The sequence below is a fragment of the Geotrypetes seraphini genome, chromosome 6 (genome assembly GCF_902459505.1).
Source record: "Geotrypetes seraphini chromosome 6, aGeoSer1.1, whole genome shotgun sequence".
Lineage (NCBI taxonomy): Eukaryota > Metazoa > Chordata > Amphibia > Gymnophiona > Dermophiidae > Geotrypetes > Geotrypetes seraphini.
The window spans coordinates 205,090,987-205,112,355 of NC_047089.1; the positions used below are offsets into that span (position 1 = coordinate 205,090,987).

Here is a 21,369-nt window from a genome sequence, read left to right on the forward strand (position 1 = left end):
TATTGATTCTACAATACTTCAAGGATATATTTTTTAAATTCACTTTATTTTGGATTGTCAACAGAAGAAATTCCCATAAGTGTGTTACTCGGGTATCTCATTTAAGTGATTGTTTGCCATTACTATATCAAGTGGGCAAGATTGAAATGAATGTATTTACAGGATTTGAAGAGCATTTCAACTAACTTTTTGAGGGCCACAACAAAGAACGTTGGGGGCCTTGCATTAGAGACCACCGATATATCGTACATACTCAAACATAAACAGAGATTTTGAGGCAAAAAAAAAAAAATGGCCCATAAATGGGAGTCTCTGTTTATATTCGGGTCAGTGCTGATCTGTCTCCCCTCCCGGGCCTGCCATGAGACCTGGTGGTCTAGCGGTGACTGGGACAGGAGGGATCCCTCCTGCCTCCTGTCCCATCCGATGCTAAGAATTTTTATCTCCCTCCCGCCTCCCCCATGTACCTTTTACCTTGTTTTATTTTCAGAGCCGCTAGTTGATCGACTACCGCGAGAACTCGTGGCAACCAATTAGCTAGCGGCTCGGCAAGTGCAGGAGCAAAGGAAGGTCACTCCTGCCGCGATTCACCTCTGAACCACCAGGGATACTAAAGGTAAGCAGGGCAGGCAGGAGGGAGGTAAAAATTTTTAGAATCAGCTAGGACAGGAGGCGGGAGTGATCCCTCCTGTCCTGGCCACCGCTGGACCACTAGGTTTGACGGCAGGCCTGGTGGAAATCTACAAGTCATCGGAAGGGAGGGGGGACAGGATACAGCTCCTGGCAGGGAGGGAGTGGGGCTGGGTGCGGAGACTAGCACAGCAGCAAGGGAGAGGGAACAGGGTGCAGAGCCTGGCAGGGCAAGGCACAGCACTTGACTATTAATGCCCAGGTTTATATTTGAGTCAACCTTTTTTCCTCCTTTTTTGGGGGAATAAAAAGGTTGTCTCGGTTTATATTCAGTATATACGATATACCCGCACCCGTGTGTACTCCATATTTATTGCAATAAACAGTAAATTTGTATATATTACTCCTATTGGAAAGCACTGATGTTGTAAATATATTCATATATAACCCATACTTCTGTAAAATTATGTATAACCTGCAGGTTAGATATGTGAAAATGTTATTTTTTCTCTCCTTTTTGATCAAGCTTAGTTACTACAGAGATAATTCCTCTAGTTAAGCATGGCAAGCTGCAGCTCCCAGAAGACAAGTTCTTCAGCCACCCATTAGATGCCTCTGTTATGCAATGAGTGGACCTCCCTCCCATGGACTTTGAAGGCTGCCTCTGAGGTATTATTTTATTAATCAGGATTTTGCTTATGCCTTTTCAGTAGGAGTTCAAGGTGAGTTCCATTCAGATATAGTACCTGAAGCAATAGAAAGTTCACTGACTTGCCCAAGATCACAAGACAGACACCTTGGATGTCAAGTCCAATGCTCTAACCACTAGACCACTCTTTCAACCCTGGGAAAGGCATGGAGCAGAAGCCAGATACAAAATGAACGCTACTTCAAATATGTGTTTAAGAGAGGGACATCAACCTGGATATTGTGAAAACCAGCTGGAAATGCCAGATCAATTTTAAACTAAAGAAACAAATTGTGTGTCTAGAAGAAGACAGGAAATCAGAGGTCTACTAAGTCCTTTCACCTTATAAGTGAGGGACATTCCCATTTTCAGCCTTACCACACTGAACATGGGTAAAAGAAATAGATGTTCTAATTTCCAACTTAAACTTATATATAGTGCTATTAGTGCTCAAAAGCACTGGGGTATGAATAAGCTTTGAAGTGAAAAGCTTATTGTCTGGGAAATTTTTGTTTGTTTAAATGCAAAATAAATTTAAAACATCTCAATGATAAATCCCTATAAAATGCCCTTTGTCTTTTTAATCAAAGTTAAAGTACAGATTTCTAGCAAAATGTTTGCTTTAAGAGCCAGCGTATAGTCATGGTCTGGCAGTTCTATTTTAGGAAAAGCAGATGAAAAACAAAACCTATGCTTAGAAACTGGGTCATGAACTGAACTGAGCTCTTTTTGCCTTGTACAGAAGAAAAGGGAGGGACCATTCTTGCATCTTAATATCACAGTGATGTCTATCAGAATGCAAGACGAGACAGGCCATATGGTCTTTATTTGCTACCATTTCTTTGTCTCTCATAGGTCACACAATGACTCCGCCCAAGGAATGGTTAAAGTCAGGTGCCAAAAATCTAAGTGCTAAGCTAATATTCTGTAACAGCAATTTTGTGCACCAGCATAAGTCTATACTTGCATGCCAATGTTGCACACATAAATGTTGATGCTTAAGCATGCAACTTACAAATTTATAGAATACTGTACTTACATATGTGACCTGCCAATGCCCTGCCCACAGCCAATCTGGAGCAACCAGGATTATCAACCCTGGGTGGGTTGCTATTTTTTGAATGACCCGGTCTTTCATGGGCCATGGAGGAAACCCATACAACAGTCCTTTCTCTGGCCAAGTTTGAACAAGAGCATCCAAGTCGATGCTTCCGGGCTCAAATCTCCATCTGAAGAAGTGACTTTTTTGTTGGCTGCCAATGCCATCAGATCAAATGTCCCCATTGAAGTACAATGCTGTCGAAGGTCTTCCAGGAAAGAGACCACTCCCCTGTATCTAAGGTCTGCCAGCTGAGATAGGCCCGGATGCACTAAAAATGGTCGTTAAAGACCATGTGGGTTGTTGTGGACCAATTTTTTTTTTGTCTGATTTTAAAACAGTGATCGATGTTCCACTCAGAACTGACGAAACTGTCGAGAACCATGAAACGCACCATGACCACCCCCCACCTCCCCGGAGCACATGATCTACTGTTGGGCAAAAGACAAGGCAACTGGCCATAAGATCATCCAGCCCCTTGCCAAAGAACATGCAGCCCTTGAAAGGTAGCCTACCAAAAGTAGCCTTAGAAGCAGAATCTCCCACCCATCGTCAGATCCATAGCATTCTACAGGCAGAAATAGAATAAGTAGAGACTTTGCTCATGACTCTGAATACATCACAGAGAGCATCCGCTACATAATTCAACCCTGAAATTAGTAACTGGGGGTTTGCGTCCTCCTCCACTGTTGGGAGCCTGATGCAGGATAGTACGGCAGGCACGTACAACAAAGGAAGCCACTGCTGCAGCTTTCAGCCCCAGAGTCAAGGCCTCAAATTTTCTTTTGAGGACTAAATCTTCCCTCCGGTCGTGTGCATCCTTTAAAATTACTCCACCTTCACTAGGTAGAGAAGTATGTTTGGTAACCTGCACTACCAACAAATCCGCTTTAGGAAGGACACACAACTCTTGGAAATCAGGAGTCAGTGGATACCACTTTACCATAGTCCTGGCAACCCACAGGGGACCTTCTGGAGTCTCCCAATGCTCCATTATCATCATTGTAATGTTTGGATAAGAAGGCAGAAAGGTGGGCTGAGGCTTAGAGCTGTTCATGACAGAACGCTGAGCAGTGGAAGTCTGCAGAGGTTCAAGCTTCAATACCCATAAAGATTCTTTGATGACCTCAAGCAAGGCAACCAACTTAAAAAAGGTGGCACACTGTCGGATCCACTCTTGGTCGAGCGCCATCACAGACTCCTGACTAGTGGCCCCTCTCTGAAACCCTGATTCCTCCAAAGCTGACTAATCATTTTGAGGGACTAAAGGCATGGATTCTGACACTCACTCCTTCTCCAACTGGACATCCAGTTCCTGAATAACTGCCAGGGGGAAACAGCCTGTTAGGAGAAATCCCCTTGTGCCACAACTGACATGAACCCAGACAGCACAGAAAGGTCCCAATAGCCCATATGAGCTTTGAACATAAGTCTGACAAAATCAGGGGTAAATCCCTGAACAAGATTCCCTAAAGATACCTGCAGGAACTCCCCTTGTCCCCTCATGGGCTCAGAGGCATCTGTGCTTTGCCGAAGATGCTGAGTCGCTGTCAGTGGGTTCCAGGGGAATTTTTTCCACAAAAAGCAGGACACCTGTATTTCCATTGCCCTAGAGCAGCGGTCTCAATCTTGCATGAAGCCCCTCAGGTGTTATTTTGCAGCCCGCGGTCTTGTACCCAATCTCGCACTCTGGGCAAGAAGACAGGCACCGGCATCAGCGGACTTGCAACTTCCTGTTGCCGTTGCATATGCCGGGACTTCTGCCTTCGTGTATCTACCGGATACGCGAAGGCAAGAGTCCCGGCATACGCGAAGGCAGCAGGAAGTTGCAAGTCAACTGATGCTGGTGCGATCTCAAACACTGGGCAGGAAGAGAGGCTCCGGCATCGGCGTCAGCTGACTTGCAACTTTCTGTAGCCATTGCATATGCCGGGACTCCTGCCGTCGCGTAACCAGCAGATACACGAAGGCAGGAGTCCTGGCATATGCAACAGCTACAGAAAGTTGCAAGTCAGCTGACGCCAGCGCCAGAGCCTCTCATCCTGCCCAGTGTGCGAGATCGCATACAATACCACGACTGCAAAATAAGGTATTGCTGGACAGGGGAGGAAGGGAGAAAGGGTACTGCAGGACAAGGGGGAGGTATAAGGAAGGGAGAAGAGGTGCTGCTGGACAAGGGGAAGGTAAAAGGAAGGGAGAAGAGGTGCTGCTGGACAAGGGGAAGGTAAAAGGAAGGGAGAAGAGGTGCTGCTGGACAAGGGGAAGGTAAAGGAAGGAGAAGAGGGGCTGCTGGACCTGGCAGAAAGGGAGGGAAAGGTGCTACACACTGGAGGGTTAGATGATGCATGGGGAGAAAGCATGTTGGGTTGGGGTGGGAAGCAGGGATGCCACTGAGGGAAAAGGCAAGAACAGAGAGAGAAAGTGTGCAGGAGGCAGAAAGTGTTGGACTCATGGAGAGGGCAAGATGGATGGGGAAGGCAGAGAGTGAAAAGGTGGACTCGGGGGAGGGAGAAAATAGAAAGGAGGAGAGAGACAGAGACAGTTATTTGGTTGAGGGTAGGAGGACCAAAGAAGAAGCATGCAGGAGGAAGAGAGAAAAAAATAGACTGGTGGAAAGGAGGGAGAAATGTTGAACTGGGAGGGGGGCCAGAAAGGAGATGGACTGCAGGGGGCAGAAAGGAAGAAGGGAAAGAGAAATGCTACACTGGGGGGGGGGGAGGAGAGAGATGTCAGACCATGGAAATAGGGAGGGAAGGAGAGAGAGATAGGAAAGGAAGGTAAGACATGGAAAAGTAGATTTTGAGAAGAAAGCAGAAAAATTGAATGTTAAGTTAATGCCAAAGATGAATACAAGGCAAAAAGTGAAGGAGAGAAAAACAGTCAATGGACAAGGCGGCCCTGGAAACATAGTTAAAAGCACAGAAAAATAAAGTCACCAGACAACAAAGGTAGGGAAAATGATTTTATTTTCAATATAGTGATTGAAATGTGTCAGTTCTGAGAAAGGAAAGATGTTAAACTTTAACTGAGGGCCGCAGAAAATAAATAGGGTACTTGGAAGGCCGCAGAAAAAACAGTTAATGTCTTATTAAGGAAATGACAATTTTGCATGAGGTAAAACTCTTTATAGTTTATAAATCGTTCCTTTAACAGTTAAAGGAAAGATTTATAAATTACAGACCGGTACATCCTAGCGACATCAGATGTCATCACTCACTTGTGTGCCAGTCCTGCCTGTTGACAAAAGGTATAGGAGAGAAGGAGAAAGAACAGAGTGGAGGACTCAAACATGAGAAAAGCTAGGGAGGAGAAAGAAGGAATAAATCGAGAAAAAAAATGGAAATGAAGAAAGGAAAGATGGAGGAACAAAGGAAAAAGCTTGATCTGGGATCTCTGGTACGTGATGGCAGTACAGCAGATCCTGCACAGGTGGCTGGGGTGGGGGTGGGCAGAAGCCCCCATCCCACTACTTCCTTATAAAATTATGCCTTAAAGTAGGACACACCTGTAGACCCCCAGAAAACTAATGGAGGAACACTGCTGGTAGTCTTACTTGGAAATGTATTTATCTTTGCCACAAGGGACCACAGACGACTGAGGGAAGTAATCCATTTCCACGCTCTTCTTTCATAAGTAGTGATAATCTAGACAGAAAAAAAGAAAAAGGTAAGGTTGCATGAAACATTAAGGTTTCAAAAGAAAATTATGTGCAAGAACAAAAAAAAAAAAAAAAAAAAAAATCGCCCAACAAAATCAACACCAAATCATTTAGGCCCCCTTTTATTAAGCTGCGGTAGAGGTTTCTACCACAGCCCAGGGCGCTAAATGCTCCAACGCTATTCTGACATTCATAGGAATTCTATAAGCGTTGAAGCAGCATTGCAGCATTTAGCGCAACCTCTACCACGGCTTATAATAAGAGGGGGAGGGGGGGTTAGTGTTTGTCTCTGCTCTCCAAGCAATCTGTCAACAGTTGGCCACTAAGATACATTCTCATGTCCATCTTCAATTATCTAATGCATGACCTCTAAATTAATGATATATATTTCCTTTTAACTCCTGTAGACAATTTTGCAAAAACTTACCCAGTAGCAAATATGCTGATCTCTTCTCCCTACTTAATACAAATAGATTAATACTGTCTAGTGACTACTGTCTGTCCAGTAGCAGAATTTTCTTGATTAAGGCTAGAGAATATGGTATTTCCCATATATTCCTTGAGGTGCTGAAAATACTCCCCAATGGGCATACATATTTGATAAGGTTAGGATAAGCATTTTACAAGTATAACAATAAAAATATAATAGTAGTAAGAACTAGGGCTGCACATCAATTAAACTTTTTAATCACATGATTAACTGCATAAAATGCCCCCCTCACATTTCCATTTATAGTATAATGCAAAAGATAGATGTAAATTCTCAAAACTCACATAACATATTTTTTCTTACTTTTGTTGTCTAGTGATTTTAATTTTTCTAATCATGTTGTTCACTATGTCAGGTTCTACTCCTCTGCCTGTGCTCTGAACTCTGTTTCAGGGCATCCTCTCAATTCACTATTTCTTTTCATTCTTCCTCTTCTTCATTTCTTGCTCTCTCTATATATATATACATCTTTCACATTCAACTTTCTTCCATTTTTACTTCCTCTTCATATCTGTCTCATTTCCATCTCTTCTCGTCATTCCATGGACACCATCTCCTCTCCCCTCCCTGGACACCATCTTTTCTCTTCCTCTCCCTGCATGGACACCATCTCTTCTTTTATTTATTCCCTTCCTCGCCATCTCCTCCATCTCATTCCTCTCCTTCTCTTTCCCTCCCTTTTATGGGCAACACCTCATCCCTTCTCTCTTCCCTGCTTCTCCCCTCCATGGGCACTATGCTGTGATCCGAGTCTCCTTCCCCCCCTCCGTCTGATCAGCATATATTTCTGTGTCACACTCCCACCCGGCATATTTTTCTCTCTTACTGCCTTGGGCTCTCCTTCAGTATTTTCCCCTGATCCCCGCTCCGGCAGCCTTTCCTCTCCTGATGCCCCATGTTCTCCAGTATCTCATTCCCTCTTCCTCTCTTGGTCCTCTGAACTTGCCTGTACCACACTGCTCCTTTTGAGTTGGAGTCCTCTTACTCTATCATCAGGAAATTTTGTCATCAGAGAAGGCAAGACGCTAAAGAAGAGCAGCATGTATACGGGCTGGGAAATGAGTTTCCGGAGAATGCAGGGAGGCAGGAAAGGCTGTGAGAGCAGGGTTCAGGGGGAAAGGAAGTAAGAACAACTTGATGCTAGCGCATTAACGTTATTAACACATCACGTTAAAATGCATTAAATGTGTAGCCCTGGTAAAAAAAAAATTACAGTAAAATAAGTTCCTTAGGCCTAGATTCTCAAAACTTTCAACGCCGTCGCTAAACTGTTTTCCGGCGGTTTAGCCTGTACGCTGTTTAGCAATGGATTATCAAAAGGGATCATCTCCCTCTTTAGCAACGTTCTAGCAGTCTCCGACACTGACATGCAAATAGGCTCTTCAAAATGAAATGGGCCCTCCGGTGGATTCTTAAAAAATGCTGAGCCATTTTTAAAAAGTGGCGTTGGCTTTTGGTGGCTAAAAAAAGCGATTGGTCCAGGGGTGTCGGTAAGGTCAATTGCTAGAAACCTCACTGCCACTAACCCAACCACCCCCCCACCCACCCCTACAGCAGGAGAGATGCCCACACTTTCCCGCTGCACTACCAAAACTTCCTGGCAATAACCCCCCCCCCCCCCCCCGGCAGCAGGAGAGATGCCCACTCTCTTCCGCTGGCAAGTACAGCCCCTCCCTGCCACCCCTCCCCCCTTACCTCCAAGATGAAGAGTGGGAAAGACATGGTCCCACTCCTGGGAGGGGCCTGAGGCTCCGATTGGCCCAGGTTGTATAATGCCCCTTCCATGGGGGCCAATCAGAGCCTCAGGCTCCTTCCCATATGTATCGTAAAGGGGTCTAAGGCTTTGATTGGCCCAGATGCCCCATAGGAGGGACTTTAGGATTCACTAAAGGCCTGTATGCTAATGGAGACGATCATTGGCACGCCCCCAGCCAACTGCATGGATTGCTAAAGCCCTGACAGTAGTGACAGGAGAAACAGCCTCCTGTCACTGCTGTCAGGGCTTCTTGTCACCGGCTTTTTAAATTTTTTTTTAAATCAGGCAGATATTTTGCGTGTTTTACATACGCATAATATCTGACCGATTTTTTAAAAATAATTAACCCCCCCTCCCAACAAGTGCCCTGAACACCCCTCCTTCCTCAAACCCCACAAAAAATTTGCTCTGCTGCCGCCATTTAAAAACCACCACCCCCCTCCCCCGACCGGCCCAACCACCTGACCGGCTCACCCCGGCCCTGCACCCCAAAATTGGGAGGAGGGGTGCTCGGTCTCTCCTGCTCCGTAGGCTGACCAACCCCCTCAGCCGGACTTGTACCCCCCTATCTCAAAGTTGGGAGCAGGAGGGGTGCTCAAACCCTCCTGCACCTTACGCCGACCAACCCCTTGGCCGGGCTGGGCCTAACCCGGCACCCCCGTACCTCAAAGTTGGGCGCAGGAAGGATTCTCAGTCCCTCCTGCTGCTTAGGCCTCCTGCGAAGTCTTCAGAGAGCAGGAGGAACCGCAAAGTCCTCTTGCTTCTGCCCCTCCTCATGACGCACTGCTGATGTGGGCCTTAGGCCCCACCCCATTGCATCATGTGATGCACGGGGAGGAGCCTAAGGCCCTGATTGGCTCAGGCTCCTACCTTGGGAGAGGCTCAGCCCTAAGGAAGTCCCTGATTGGCTCAGGCGCCCCAGGCCCCTCCCAAGCTTCTTGGGTTTAATTTATTTTTATCATTTTTGGTCTGCTATTATGGAGTGTTTGTGTGTCCGTGTCTCCAAGGTATTCCGTTAACATGATTTTTTTTTTTTTTTAAAATAAGTTTTATTGGTAAAGCAGCCAATACAAGAGGAATAACAAGGAACACAATGCAAGGAAATCCTGCAACAGTACACACAACCCAGGAAGGGGAACAACAATCTGGAAAAATCAGCGTGTACAAGGCCCCCCCCTCCCCCGAAGAAGGAGTAGGTCAGCAGGCTGTTAAGCATGATTTTGCTATGTAGCATTTTATAGTAATTTGGCTTGTTCAGTTGTCTCGATAATGCAATAATGGAGAGGATACTGGGGGGGGGGGAACAGGGGCTTTGTTGATTTATAAAATGACAATTATATAGAATATTGTTTCTTGTTATACTTTAATAAAATTATTTCAATAAAACATCATAAGTATTTGAGGCTTGTGCGAATGGGATCAGACAGTTTACGGGGATGGAGACAATGTCACCATGTCATTCTCTAGGTGCCACTTTCACTAATATAAATATCATAAAATGTATTACATTTTGTAATCAAAGAACTTGATATCAAAATATATTCTAAAAGTAAAACATATCCTGAGAAAACAGGTTAATCAAATTATCTGTGAAATAAGAAATTTAAGCATTATAATATTTGCATGATATATAGGAGTCAGAGTTGGCAAATTTTCACCGTTTCCAATAACTCATAAATTGCTTCTGATTCCAAAACCCTGATTTTGACAAAGACCCTCATGATAGATTCCTGAGGAAATTAAAAAGCCACGGGATAAGAGGCAATGTCTTATTGTGGACTAGGAACTGCTTAAAAGAGAATAGCGGGAGCAGATAATCTCTCAACAGAGGAAGGTGAACAACAGTGGAGTGCCACAAGGATCTGCACTAGAACATTTTATAAGTGATCTGGAATGGGAATAACAAATAAGGTAATCAAATTTGCAGATGAAGCAATTATTCAGAGTGGTTAAATTGAATGCAGATTGTGAGAAATTGCAAGAGGACCTCAGAAGACCTCTGTGGCTGCTCAGGTTGTCTATGGTATGGTGTGATATGCAGTATCACATGAGGAAGATATCAATTTCTATTGTAAAACAAGCAATTGAGGGCCTAAGTTCTCATGTAATTTACTTGGTGAAACATGCCACTTAATTTCCATGTGCTTGGATTTCAATTACATGACAAACTCCACTGGCCCTCCAAGCAAGCCTGACTTTGGATCAAATGCACTGACCATTTTTTTTTTTAAATAAAGATACAAAATGGGGCAGAAACTTAGGGTTGCTCATTGGCTCCAGATTTTCAAGACTAGCTGATCTAGTCTCTGAACGTATACTGTAGCTCTGGGATTCCCATTTCTCTAACAAAAACTAAATTGTGAGTGCACTTACATAGATGGATATAACCAGGACTGGATCAGATTGTTTTAAAAACTTAGAAGCCAGGTTAGCAACACAAATTTTTAGCACATTTGGCTTCTTAAAAAACTGACTATGCAAACAATTATGAATCATTTTGCAACAAGCAGTGTTCACTTCCTGACTGTCCCCTGTGGAGTGCCTCTTCCTCACTCAGAATATACTTATATGCTGATAAAATAATCAATTAGACAAAGAACAGCTGGTTAAAGGAATAAAGATGCATCCATGTGCAAACATTGGCACTGTTAGACAAGTCATGAGATCTGCTATGTGTCATTCTGAAAGCAGAAGGGCTGCAGCATGTAAGCCATGGGATGATTGGACTAAATCAGTCAAAGCCACAGAAAAGAAAATTTGGCACTTATGTTCAAGTGTAAAGTGAGATTTATCTATATTCTGTACAGGGTGACAGCAATTTAACATGGTAAATAAAACTTGAGAAAAATGACAAGTTTTAAATTTAGTTATTAAAACTAGGGTGCAATCAATAAAAAAAAGTTAGAATTTTTTAATCCAAAAACATACGTATAATAGACATAAGACCAAATGCACAAATCAAAACAGACATGCTTAATAAAGCCAATATCTCAGTTTATAGCGGCAGCAGCAATTGGTTTACTATTTAATTATCACTTACCAAAATACATTTTCACTGACTCTTGAAATGGGTAATTTTAACGTGTTTGTATATTGTATGCAAGCACTTGAAAATCAAATGTTTTTCTTATATTCAAATTAGTTCACACATCAGCATCTTTTATACAAGATAATCTATTAAGCTTTTAAGTCCTCCATTTTTCTAGTAAGTCACGATTAAATTGAAAGCCAAATGCTGATAGCCTTTATCAGTGGAGGCACTGGCTTCAAGAAGGAAAAATGTGGAGAGGGAACAGTGGGACAGATGGAAAGGGATGCAAGAGGGAGGAATGTTGGACATGGTGGTGGAGGGAATGGAGGAAGAGATGTGGCATGGTGCTGGAGAGGGGTGATAGGAGAAATGTTGGGCAAGGGGCTGGTGGTCAGGGGCAAAAAAATGCTGTACACAATCCGAGGGATAGGAAAGAAAGAAACGTTGGATGTGGCAATAGGAGTTGGAGAGATGCACCCTGGATCCTCGTCTCTCTCTCTTTCCCCACACCACTTGCAGCAAGGGAGAGAAAGAGAGATGGTGGACAGTGAGAGAGGGAGACATTGCACATGGGGTGGAGGAGAGAGGAAGAAATGCTGTGCAGGGGTGAGGAGGGGGAAAAGAGCGTGCTTTGTGTAGTTTAATTTTGTGATTACCATTATGTGTTATTAATAAGATTATATTGTGTGTATATGAAAAATAAATGGAAGAAATGGCATTTACAATTATTACTATTATTATGGGGGCGAGGTCTGGGGTGGAGCTCTTGGGTTTCCCCAAACAAAAGTGTTCCACTAGGGACAGAGAAAGAACCTGAACACAATCTGTAAACTCCTTTGATTAAGCCAAAGAAAGGTGGTTTATAAAAAGAATCTAATAAAAAGGTTTTTCACCTCTATTGAACAAGAGTTTTGATTATATTAAGCCAATTAGATCTGAGGTCTCATTAACAGAAACATAAATGCCCTCCACTAACAATCTAATCAGGAATTTATGTATTATACATGCTGTGATGCAATACAACACATACCCTGCCATAATCACAAAAGTCTTTGAGCCTTTGTGGCATATCTACAAATAAAGTGATTTTTTGAACTATATATACACCCTTGGATGAATACTTGATATCTTATCCTCACAACTCTTTTGTTGTGTGTTCTTCTTTCGTCGTTGAGGCCTTTTCTTGGCTTCCAATTCAGCATGATCACAAAAGTGATACACTACAAAAGCACAAAACCCCCCCACAGAACTCAAACAAAAGGGGAGTGGTAAATGGAGTTTGCTCAGAGGAAAAGGATGTTAGTAGAATGCTGCAGGGATCTGTCTTTGGGCCGGCTCTATTTAACAGAAGAAGAGCTGGCACAAATCTTGAACTTGCTTACAGCAGTGGCAAAGATACAAGAAGGATTCTCAACATTCCTTCTATCGATCACTGGGATGGGGAGGAATAGGGAGAGGCAGGATAATTCAAACATTAACACCCTCCAAACTATGCCTTTAGGGGGGAGGCAAGGGATATTGCAGAAGGACTGTCTGGCAAAGTTTGTCTTTTTCAATAGACACCCCAGGAGGGCATAGATAACATAGGCGGGATCTGGCAGAGCTTGAAGAATGGTCAGGCAATTGGCAACTAAGATATAATGCTAAAAAAATTCAGGGTCATGCAATTGGGCTGCAAAAATTCAGGAGAACGGTATAGTATACGAGGTGAAAAATGGCCGCCCATGGAAGAAGAGTGGGACTTAGGGGTGGATTGTGTCTGATGATCTCAGGGTGGCAAAACAGGTAGAAAAGGTGACGGTCAAAGCTAGGAAGATGCTTGGGTGCATAAGGAGAGGAATGGTCAGTAGGAAAAGGGAGGCGATAATGCCATTGTATAAAGCCTCTAGTGAGGCCCATTTGGAATACTGTGTGCAATTTTGGAGACCGCACCTTCAAAGAGATGTAAATAAGATGGGGTTGGTCCAGAGGGCTGTTACAAAATTGGTTAGTGGCCTTTGTAATATATCATACGGGGACAGACTTGAGAGCTTAATAAGTATACTCTTGAAGAAAGATGGGAGAGAGGGGATATGACGTTTAAATATCTCCATGGTGTTAATGTACAGGAGGAGAGTCTTTTTAAATGAAGGAAAACTCCAGAAGGAGAAGGCATAGGATGAAGTTAAGATGTGATAGGCTCAGGAATAATGTAAGAAAATACTTCTTTACAGAAAGGGTAGTAGATGTGTAGAATAGTCTCCCGATAGAGGCAGTGGAGATGAAGACCGTATCTGAATTCAAGATAGCATGGGACAGGCAAGTGGGATGTCTTAAGGAGAAGAGGAGATAATGAATGGTGTGGAAGGACAGACTGGATGGGCCATTTGGCCTTTATCTGCTATCATGTTTCTATGTTTCTAAAAAACACAATCCACCTGTGAAACGGCAGCAAAGAAACTATAGCAACCCAGAACACCAATACACTGCCCTGCAAAGAAAAAAACACATAGCAAGATGAATTGCTATCAACCGCTATACAAACTTCAAGCTAGGGAATTATTATGCCCCTGTCCAAAAGCTTTCAGCTTCACAAAGTCAAATCACATCTCAATTCTAGTATCTTCCCCATTGCCTCTCCTCCTTCCCTAATTGCCGTCACTTTTCATTATCTTTCCTACAAGTTTACTTAGGTGGAAATAAGCAGTGGGTAGAAGAGGCAACCACTAGAACTTTGTTTCTCTGCTGTATGGAAATGAACACATACACATATACACACACACACTAAAGAAAGGATCTGCCAGCAAAAAAATAATTCAATATAGAAGCAACATAACCCCTAATGCATGAAGAAATTACTTTTCCCCTCAAATTGATTTTTCTGGCCAGGAAAGGCAAAGTACATAAGAACATAAGAATAGCCTTACTGAGTCAGGCCAACGGTCCATCAAGCCCAGTAGCCCATTCTCACGGTGGCCAATCCAGGTCACTAGTACCTGGGCAAAATCCAAAGAGTAGCAATATTCCATGCTACCGATCCAGGGCAAGCAGAGGCTTCCCCCATGTTTTAATAACAGACTATGGACTTTCCTCCAGGAATTTGTCCAAACCTTTCTTAAAACCAACTATGCTATCCACTTTTACCACAACCTCTGGCAATGCGTTCCAGAGCTTAACTATTCTCAGAGTGAAAAAGTATTTCTTCCTATTGGTTTTAAAAGTATTTCCCTGTAACTTTGAGTGTCCCCTTGTCTTTGTAATTTTTGATGGAGTGAAAAAATCGATCCACTTGTACCCATTTTACTCCATTCAGGATTTTGGAGACTTCAATCATATCTCCCCTTAGTCTTCTCTTTTCCAAGCTGAAGAGGCCTAACCTTTTTAGTCTTTCCTCATACAAGAGGAGTTCCATCCCCTTTATCATCTTGCTCGCTCTTCTTTGAACATGTTTTATAGAAACAATCTAGTGTACTCTAAAATGCTGAACCTTGGATGCTTTTGTCAAGTTTTTAACTGAGCAACTGTGGACAGTACTAATGCAGGCCAACTTACACATCACTGCTTCTTTCCTACAAAATGAGACCAATTTAACCAAATGACCCAAAACACACAACAGATTTGGTAGGTGCGGTTTCTGGCACTGTTGTAACAAACATATGTGAAAAATTCTGGACAAAGTGGTACCGAACAAGAGCCGCCACACCTCCAAGAGAAAACTTTACTAGTGGCCCAGCATGAGAGCAGGAGCAACCACTTTACCAGATGAATGCACTAGCTGGTGATCAGCCAGTCTTCCAAATGAAAAGCATGCCAGGGAGCTCAGAGCTGATAAAAACTATGGGGCCAGAACTTTTGTGCTTAAGAGAGAGAGAGAGAGAAAAAAAGAGAGCATGCATGTCAGTCGCAATTGTGGAGGACTAAGTGATGGATGTGGGAATGAGAGAGGAGATGAGGATGGGGGAGCGCTGGAGTAAACCCAGACTGCATGTACAATACAAGTCCCTCTAGGAGCTCAACCCAGGCAGAAATCTCAGGGCTTATCTGTATTTCTGAAAGTCGTACGTCATGCAAAATGTTAAATGAAGAAGAGATACATTCCATTGCTCTTTGTCCAACCCTATCTACCAGAGAATTGTTTCCTTTTTCTATTCTAAAACAATTCTGCTGCTTATACTGAAATTCTTTGCTGCGAAATGTAGACAAATAGTACCATATGCTAAGATTTAAGTACTGAAAACTCAAGATTGACCATGTGACAGAATACACTTGTCCTGCTCCGTCATATTCAAAAATATACGCAGGACGCCACTGTGGAAATCTGTAATTCTGGAAATAGTTGCCACACAGAAGTCAAACAATTCATGTCAGTCCTCTCACCTCCTCTTCAGCATTTTCTGTTTGCATTCCTATCCCATTTAGGAAACAAATGGTTTAAACAAAGGAAGAATTTCAAGAGAGGTCACATTTAAAAGTAATTTCTTTCACCATGTGCCTGTTCATAGGATAAACATAAGAGATCCCTTGATGCACAAAAAAAAAAAACAAAAAAAACCCAGAAGAAAAGAAATCTAGAGATCAACTGAGGTCTATTTACTGTCCCAGAAATGAAACTGAGCAGACTAGAAAAGCTTTGTAGTCCTCATCTGTTATCATTATTCCTTCTCATAATACTACAGTAAGTCAGTTTTTACTTGAATCCATCCCAATGCAGGTCCCGAGGAACTAGTTTCTGACCAACTTCAGGTTATTTAAACAAAGAATAACTTTTAATAGATCAGTAATTTTCAAACAATCTATGCAAAACCAAATACCACAAATCCATATAAGCTTATTATTCAGGGAAAAAAACCCCACACACAAATTCTTACCTGAAAGTAGTTAATCCTCAGTAAGATTCCCAGTGGCCCACTCCACATCACAAAGCAGGCGTTATCAAGGAGAGCTGGATGGGTAGACTGAGCAGCTGGCTCTCATTCAGCAGCACAGGACCACTCAGATCTTGATTTATTCTCCAGCTCCCAACCCACTGCATTCAATGGAAAGCCAGATATACCAAGGGGGTGGGGGCAGGGAGATTTGAGAATCTGCCTGTTGTGTATTACATTTAAAACTTGGTATTAAAATAAAAACTGGGTAGGAGTGAGGTGGAGAAGAAACCTACTCCGTCACTTTAAATTTAAGGCTGTAATAAGGTACCTGAGAACTGCATAGAGAAGACAATGCTTAAAGAAAAGTACCCTGGGCCCTTGCCCACCCCCCCTTCAAATAATGTAAGATGCAAGGACTCTCTGCCTCCCCCCCCCCCCCATCAGTACTGCAGCCTATTCTTTTATCAATGGCTTCCTGTTTATAAGTTTTATGCTAATTCTGACAGTTTTGAAACTGCTTCTGCTCTAACACACGTGTTCCAGACAAAGCCACTTCCTCTTAAGTCTTATCATGCCCTTCCTCTTTCTGGTACTGCTGCTGCTCAGAAATTATGCAAGATGTTCAACACCAAGATTGCCTGGGTGATGACTGCCACCTTATACTTGTGTTACTGCTTCTTGTTTGCAATCATTACCAGAAAAACTTGTGTACTTAACCCTCAAGCCTAGCACCCCACACCCCCACATTTGTTAAAAAAAAAAAAAAAAAGTCAATTATGTAACCATAACATCTGCTTACCAATGAAAGTTCAAAGAATTAGTCAGCCTGGATACCACCACTTTGTAGCTTGGCATTCAAAGCAGTGGGCATTGGACGATTGAGCGACTTGCCAGGGTCACAAGGAACAGCACTGGGATTTGATCTCACAACCTCTGGGAGCGGAGGCAGGAGCTCTACCAGTGAGCCACACCTTCCACTGGTTACTCACTGGTCCAAAAAATTCATTTTATACCCTCCTTCAGAGACATTAAATACAAAAAAGTATCGGAACAAGAATGTTCTCAGTGATGGCTCCAATATGGTGAAACTCCCTTCTGAAGGAATTAAGACTAGAAAAGGAAACCAGAAAGTTCAAGAAAGGAATAAAGACCATCCTTTTCACAGACCACTTTAACTAATAATTCAGAGGGAGTAGCAGTGAGAAGGAAATAACAACCTAACCCCCACTTGGAACACGACAGGAGGTACACAGGAAAATTTCACAAAAAGTAGGGTATATGATAAAAAAAAACCCCACAGATAATAAAAATGTAATGTATGTATATATAAAATGAATGTATGAGTATGTATGGTATAACTATGTAAGATAAAGGAAGATATAGGGTAAATATAGTAATCTATAAATATGTAGGATAAATGTAGATATATGGTAATACCCAGGCATTAGTAGCAATATAGAAAGACATAGGGGAAGCAACTGCTTGCCCTGGATTGGTAGCATGGAATATTGCGACTCCTTGGGTTTTGGCCCGGTACTAGTGACCTGGATTGGCCACCATGAGAATGGGCTACTGGGCTTGATGGACAATTGGTCTGACCCAGTAAGGCTATTCTTATGTTCTTATGTAATTCAGTGTTAATGGCAAAAAAGATTCCACTTGCCAACCTCAATCACCATGTGATCTTTCAGGTCAGGATGGTCCCTGTCCCCCCCGACATGTCATGTATGCTATTGACTGTACTGTGAGGCACCAGAACAAGTCATGCCCTTCTCCTCCCCTGTTCCATCCAATCCTCCATTGTCATAATTAGATTGCAAGCTCTTTTGAGCAGGGACCGTCTCTTGCGTGTTTAATGTACAGACAGCGCTATGCACGTCTGGTAGCGCTATAGAAATAAATAGTAGCAGTACTCAACAACCCCTCTGACAACCTTCCTGTCCAACCAGAAGAATCCACTACACTTAATAAATCATCTATGGAATCAAATGCATATATTTTTTCTTTCAGAAGAACAAAAGCAGAATATAAAGAGGTGTTTTTAGTTAACATTTGATAAAACTGAATTTTAGATTTTTCTTTGTATTTTTAGTATTTTAGTGTATGCTCATTGATATAGAGGTCCTTTTATCACGCTGCGGTAGGGGTTTAACGCGCGTTAAACCACCTGCTGCGCTAGCCGCTAACGCCTGCACTGAGCAGGCGTTAGTTTTCTAGCCGGCCGCGGGGGTTAGCGCGTGATGAAATGTCCGACGCGCTAACCCTGCTAGCGCGGCTTGATAAAAGGAGCCCATAGTCTTTAAGTTTATTTTGTATTTATTTAATGACTAGTGTTTAAGCCCGTTACATTAACGGGGTCCTAGAATATATGACTGGCTGTCTGTCTTTATTTATGTCTCTCTCCCTGCTCCTGTCTCTTTCTTCCTTTCTTTCTGTCTCTCTCCCTCCTGCAATTTTTCCCTAGCCTCCTTTGTCTGTCTGTATTTTTTTCTGTCTCTCCCCTCCCCCCCCCCACTTTCCTTTGCAGAAGCAGCAGTGATATTTCCCTTCCCCTCCAAATCCCTGTGTAGTAGTAGCAGCATTTCCCCCCACCACCACCCCATTCCCTTCTCTTCCCCCCCTCCCCCACTTTCCTTTGCAGAAGCAGCAGCGGTATTTCCCTTCCCCTCCAGGTCCCTGCTGAAGCAGTAGAAGCATTTTCCCCCACACCCCATTCCCTTCTCTTACCGTGAGCTGCCCTGCTCCGTTCGGCCCCTCCCACTTCCTTTCCAGCGTGCTGGCCTGCTGTGGCTGAAGGTTTTTTTTTCGGCGGCTCTTCTCACGATCCCCGTGGTGGCAGTTCCTCCTGTTCAAAGCGGCCTGCTGAGGTTCGCGGCCGGCTGTAACGAACCTCGCAGGCCGCTCTCCAACTTGGTAGCATGTTCCCTCAGACGCGATTACGTCAGAGGGAACGTGCTACCATGTGGAGAGCGGCCTGCGAGGTTCGTTACAGCCGGCCGCGAACCTCAGCAGGCCGCTTTGAACAGGAGCGGTAACGTTTTTTGCGGGAAGGGGGGAGTCTAGTAAGTACACAGGGCCGGACGCAAGAGGAGCCGCCACCGCGAAAAACCCCAGCGAGACCGCGAGTGTGGGGCCGTTGCAAAGAGCTGACTTCTGCAGCGCCGTAGTCAATTTTGTTTTGAATGTGTGAGCAAGCAGTGAGTTTTTTTTTCCTGCAGGAGTGTATGAGCGGTAGTGGTTGTTGCGGGAGAGGAGGGGGTAGTTGGAATTTGTCAGCTTCGCGTGGGGCCGTAGTAAGCGCGGGGCATGCTGCAGTCTTGGCGGCCACGGACATATGGATCACGGAAGCACGCCGATAAGACTGCGCATGCGTCGCCTACGGTTTTATTATATAGATGGCTATTATGAGCCCACTGGGACAGATACTTGATTACCTGATTAAAAAACAATTGCACACCACTCTGAACTTCTCCAAGAGAGGGCAGTTTATCAAATGCCAATAAACATAAATCACCTTAAACTAGGGCCACCTGGTAAAAGCAGTATATAGATATTAAATTATTTAGTGTGCTTACAAGAATAATGTATGACTTTGGACATATAATGTATGCTAAATAGTTAAATTATTCACTATTTATCCTCAGTGCTTGTTCTGGTAATACAACAAGAGCTAAGTAATAAGATACAAAACACTTCATTATCTTATAACTCCTCGAGTCCTGAATCTACCAGACCCACCTAAAGGTATAAATTATCCTTCCCCTCTCTACACGGTATTCGCTATGCAGGCAAACTGGGAAAATCCCTTCTCTTCAGAATCACAGGTCTTTGGAATGACCTTACTACCCCACTGCGGAACTTGGGCTCCCTCCAATTATTCCACAAGCAACTGAAAACCTGGCTTTTCACTAAAATGTAATTCTATCCCCCCTTACTCTTCTCTTCTATATATAAGTTCATGTAAACCTTTTTTTTTTTTTTTCTTCTCTTCCTATATTTTAAGTTCTTGTAAACCGTGCCGAGCTCCACAACATCCGTGGAGATGATGCGGTATATAAACTTAAGGTTTAGTTTAGTTTCATTATGCAAATTGAATAACACAGCTCTGACTTAGCAGTAGTACCATGAGACTACCACTAGGGATCAACCAAAGGAATAGGAGTGACTGAGGATCACTCCTGCCTAACCACTAGGCACCAGGGAAACCTTTAGTAGGTAATGAGGGTGGAAGCCTCAATGTCTTTCCTCTGTTTGCGTCTTATGTCCACTCACCATGCAGCTTTCTTCTGTGTGATACTCACTCTTTGGCATACTCTCCCGCCGCTACTACTATTAATTATTTCTGTAGGGCTACCAGACATATGCAGCGCTGTATAGAGTCACAAAGAGTAACTATTGGTTGTTGGGAATGAGAGGCATGTTGAGGGGCAGGGGACGTAGGTGGATTTGTTTTGCCTAGCTGTGGCCAGAACGTGCAATGTTCCCAGCTGAACCAACACACAATTATATGTGCAATTTGGAAGTACAATAGTTTAACCACTTCCACAGCAAATATTACTGCACTAAAATGAGATATTTTACTATGTCTGAGTAGCTAATGCTCAAATCCTTTGTTACCGTACACCCAGCTGAAGTTTTAGAGAGACCAAAGCTTCCTGTGACATCAGCCAGGACTGTTCAAGCTAACTCTGCCATTAGTTACTACTGTACTTATAGTTCAAAGGATGGCAGTGCATGGTCAAATGATGCGGTCTGAAATCACAATATCTACCTCTTTTCAACCCTACCGTCAAGGATATGCAGTTTGTTAGAGCTAAAGAGGCTGAGCTCACTGTGTTAATTGTAAAGGCTAGTATGTAATTATATCCTATATAAACCTCACAACTTTATGTGGCAACAGTTTAAAGACTATTTATTTTGTCTCGATTTTAAACAAGGATCAGAGATACAGAAAACAGTTTCCTAAAAACATGGCTCTCATCTCATACCCTATTAAAAACTTTAGTCAATTGTCAAAGAAGTGAAGGAATACCAAATGTTCAAAGTATTTTCTAGGAACCCTATTTTTTCAGGGCCCAATATACTCACAGCTCATCAGACTAGAAGGCCATGAAGATATAAAATATCCCACCCCACCCCTGCTCCCTGTATCAGGGAAATCTTTATATCC

The 21,369-nt window shown here is 43.2% G+C and overlaps 1 protein-coding gene across 3 annotated transcripts in view; it reads right to left on the reverse strand.

The window, feature by feature from the left end:
* Positions 1-21,369, reverse strand: part of RASSF2 (Ras association domain family member 2) — an 89,235-nt gene that overhangs the window by 59,347 nt on the left and 8,519 nt on the right. For all 3 annotated transcript variants that reach the window (XM_033949974.1, XM_033949973.1, XM_033949976.1), the window contains exon 2: positions 5,971-6,061. In XM_033949974.1, coding sequence (XP_033805865.1) covers positions 5,971-6,029 — 59 coding nt within the window. In that variant the 5' untranslated portion in view covers positions 6,030-6,061. The remainder of the gene's footprint in view (positions 1-5,970; positions 6,062-21,369) is intronic.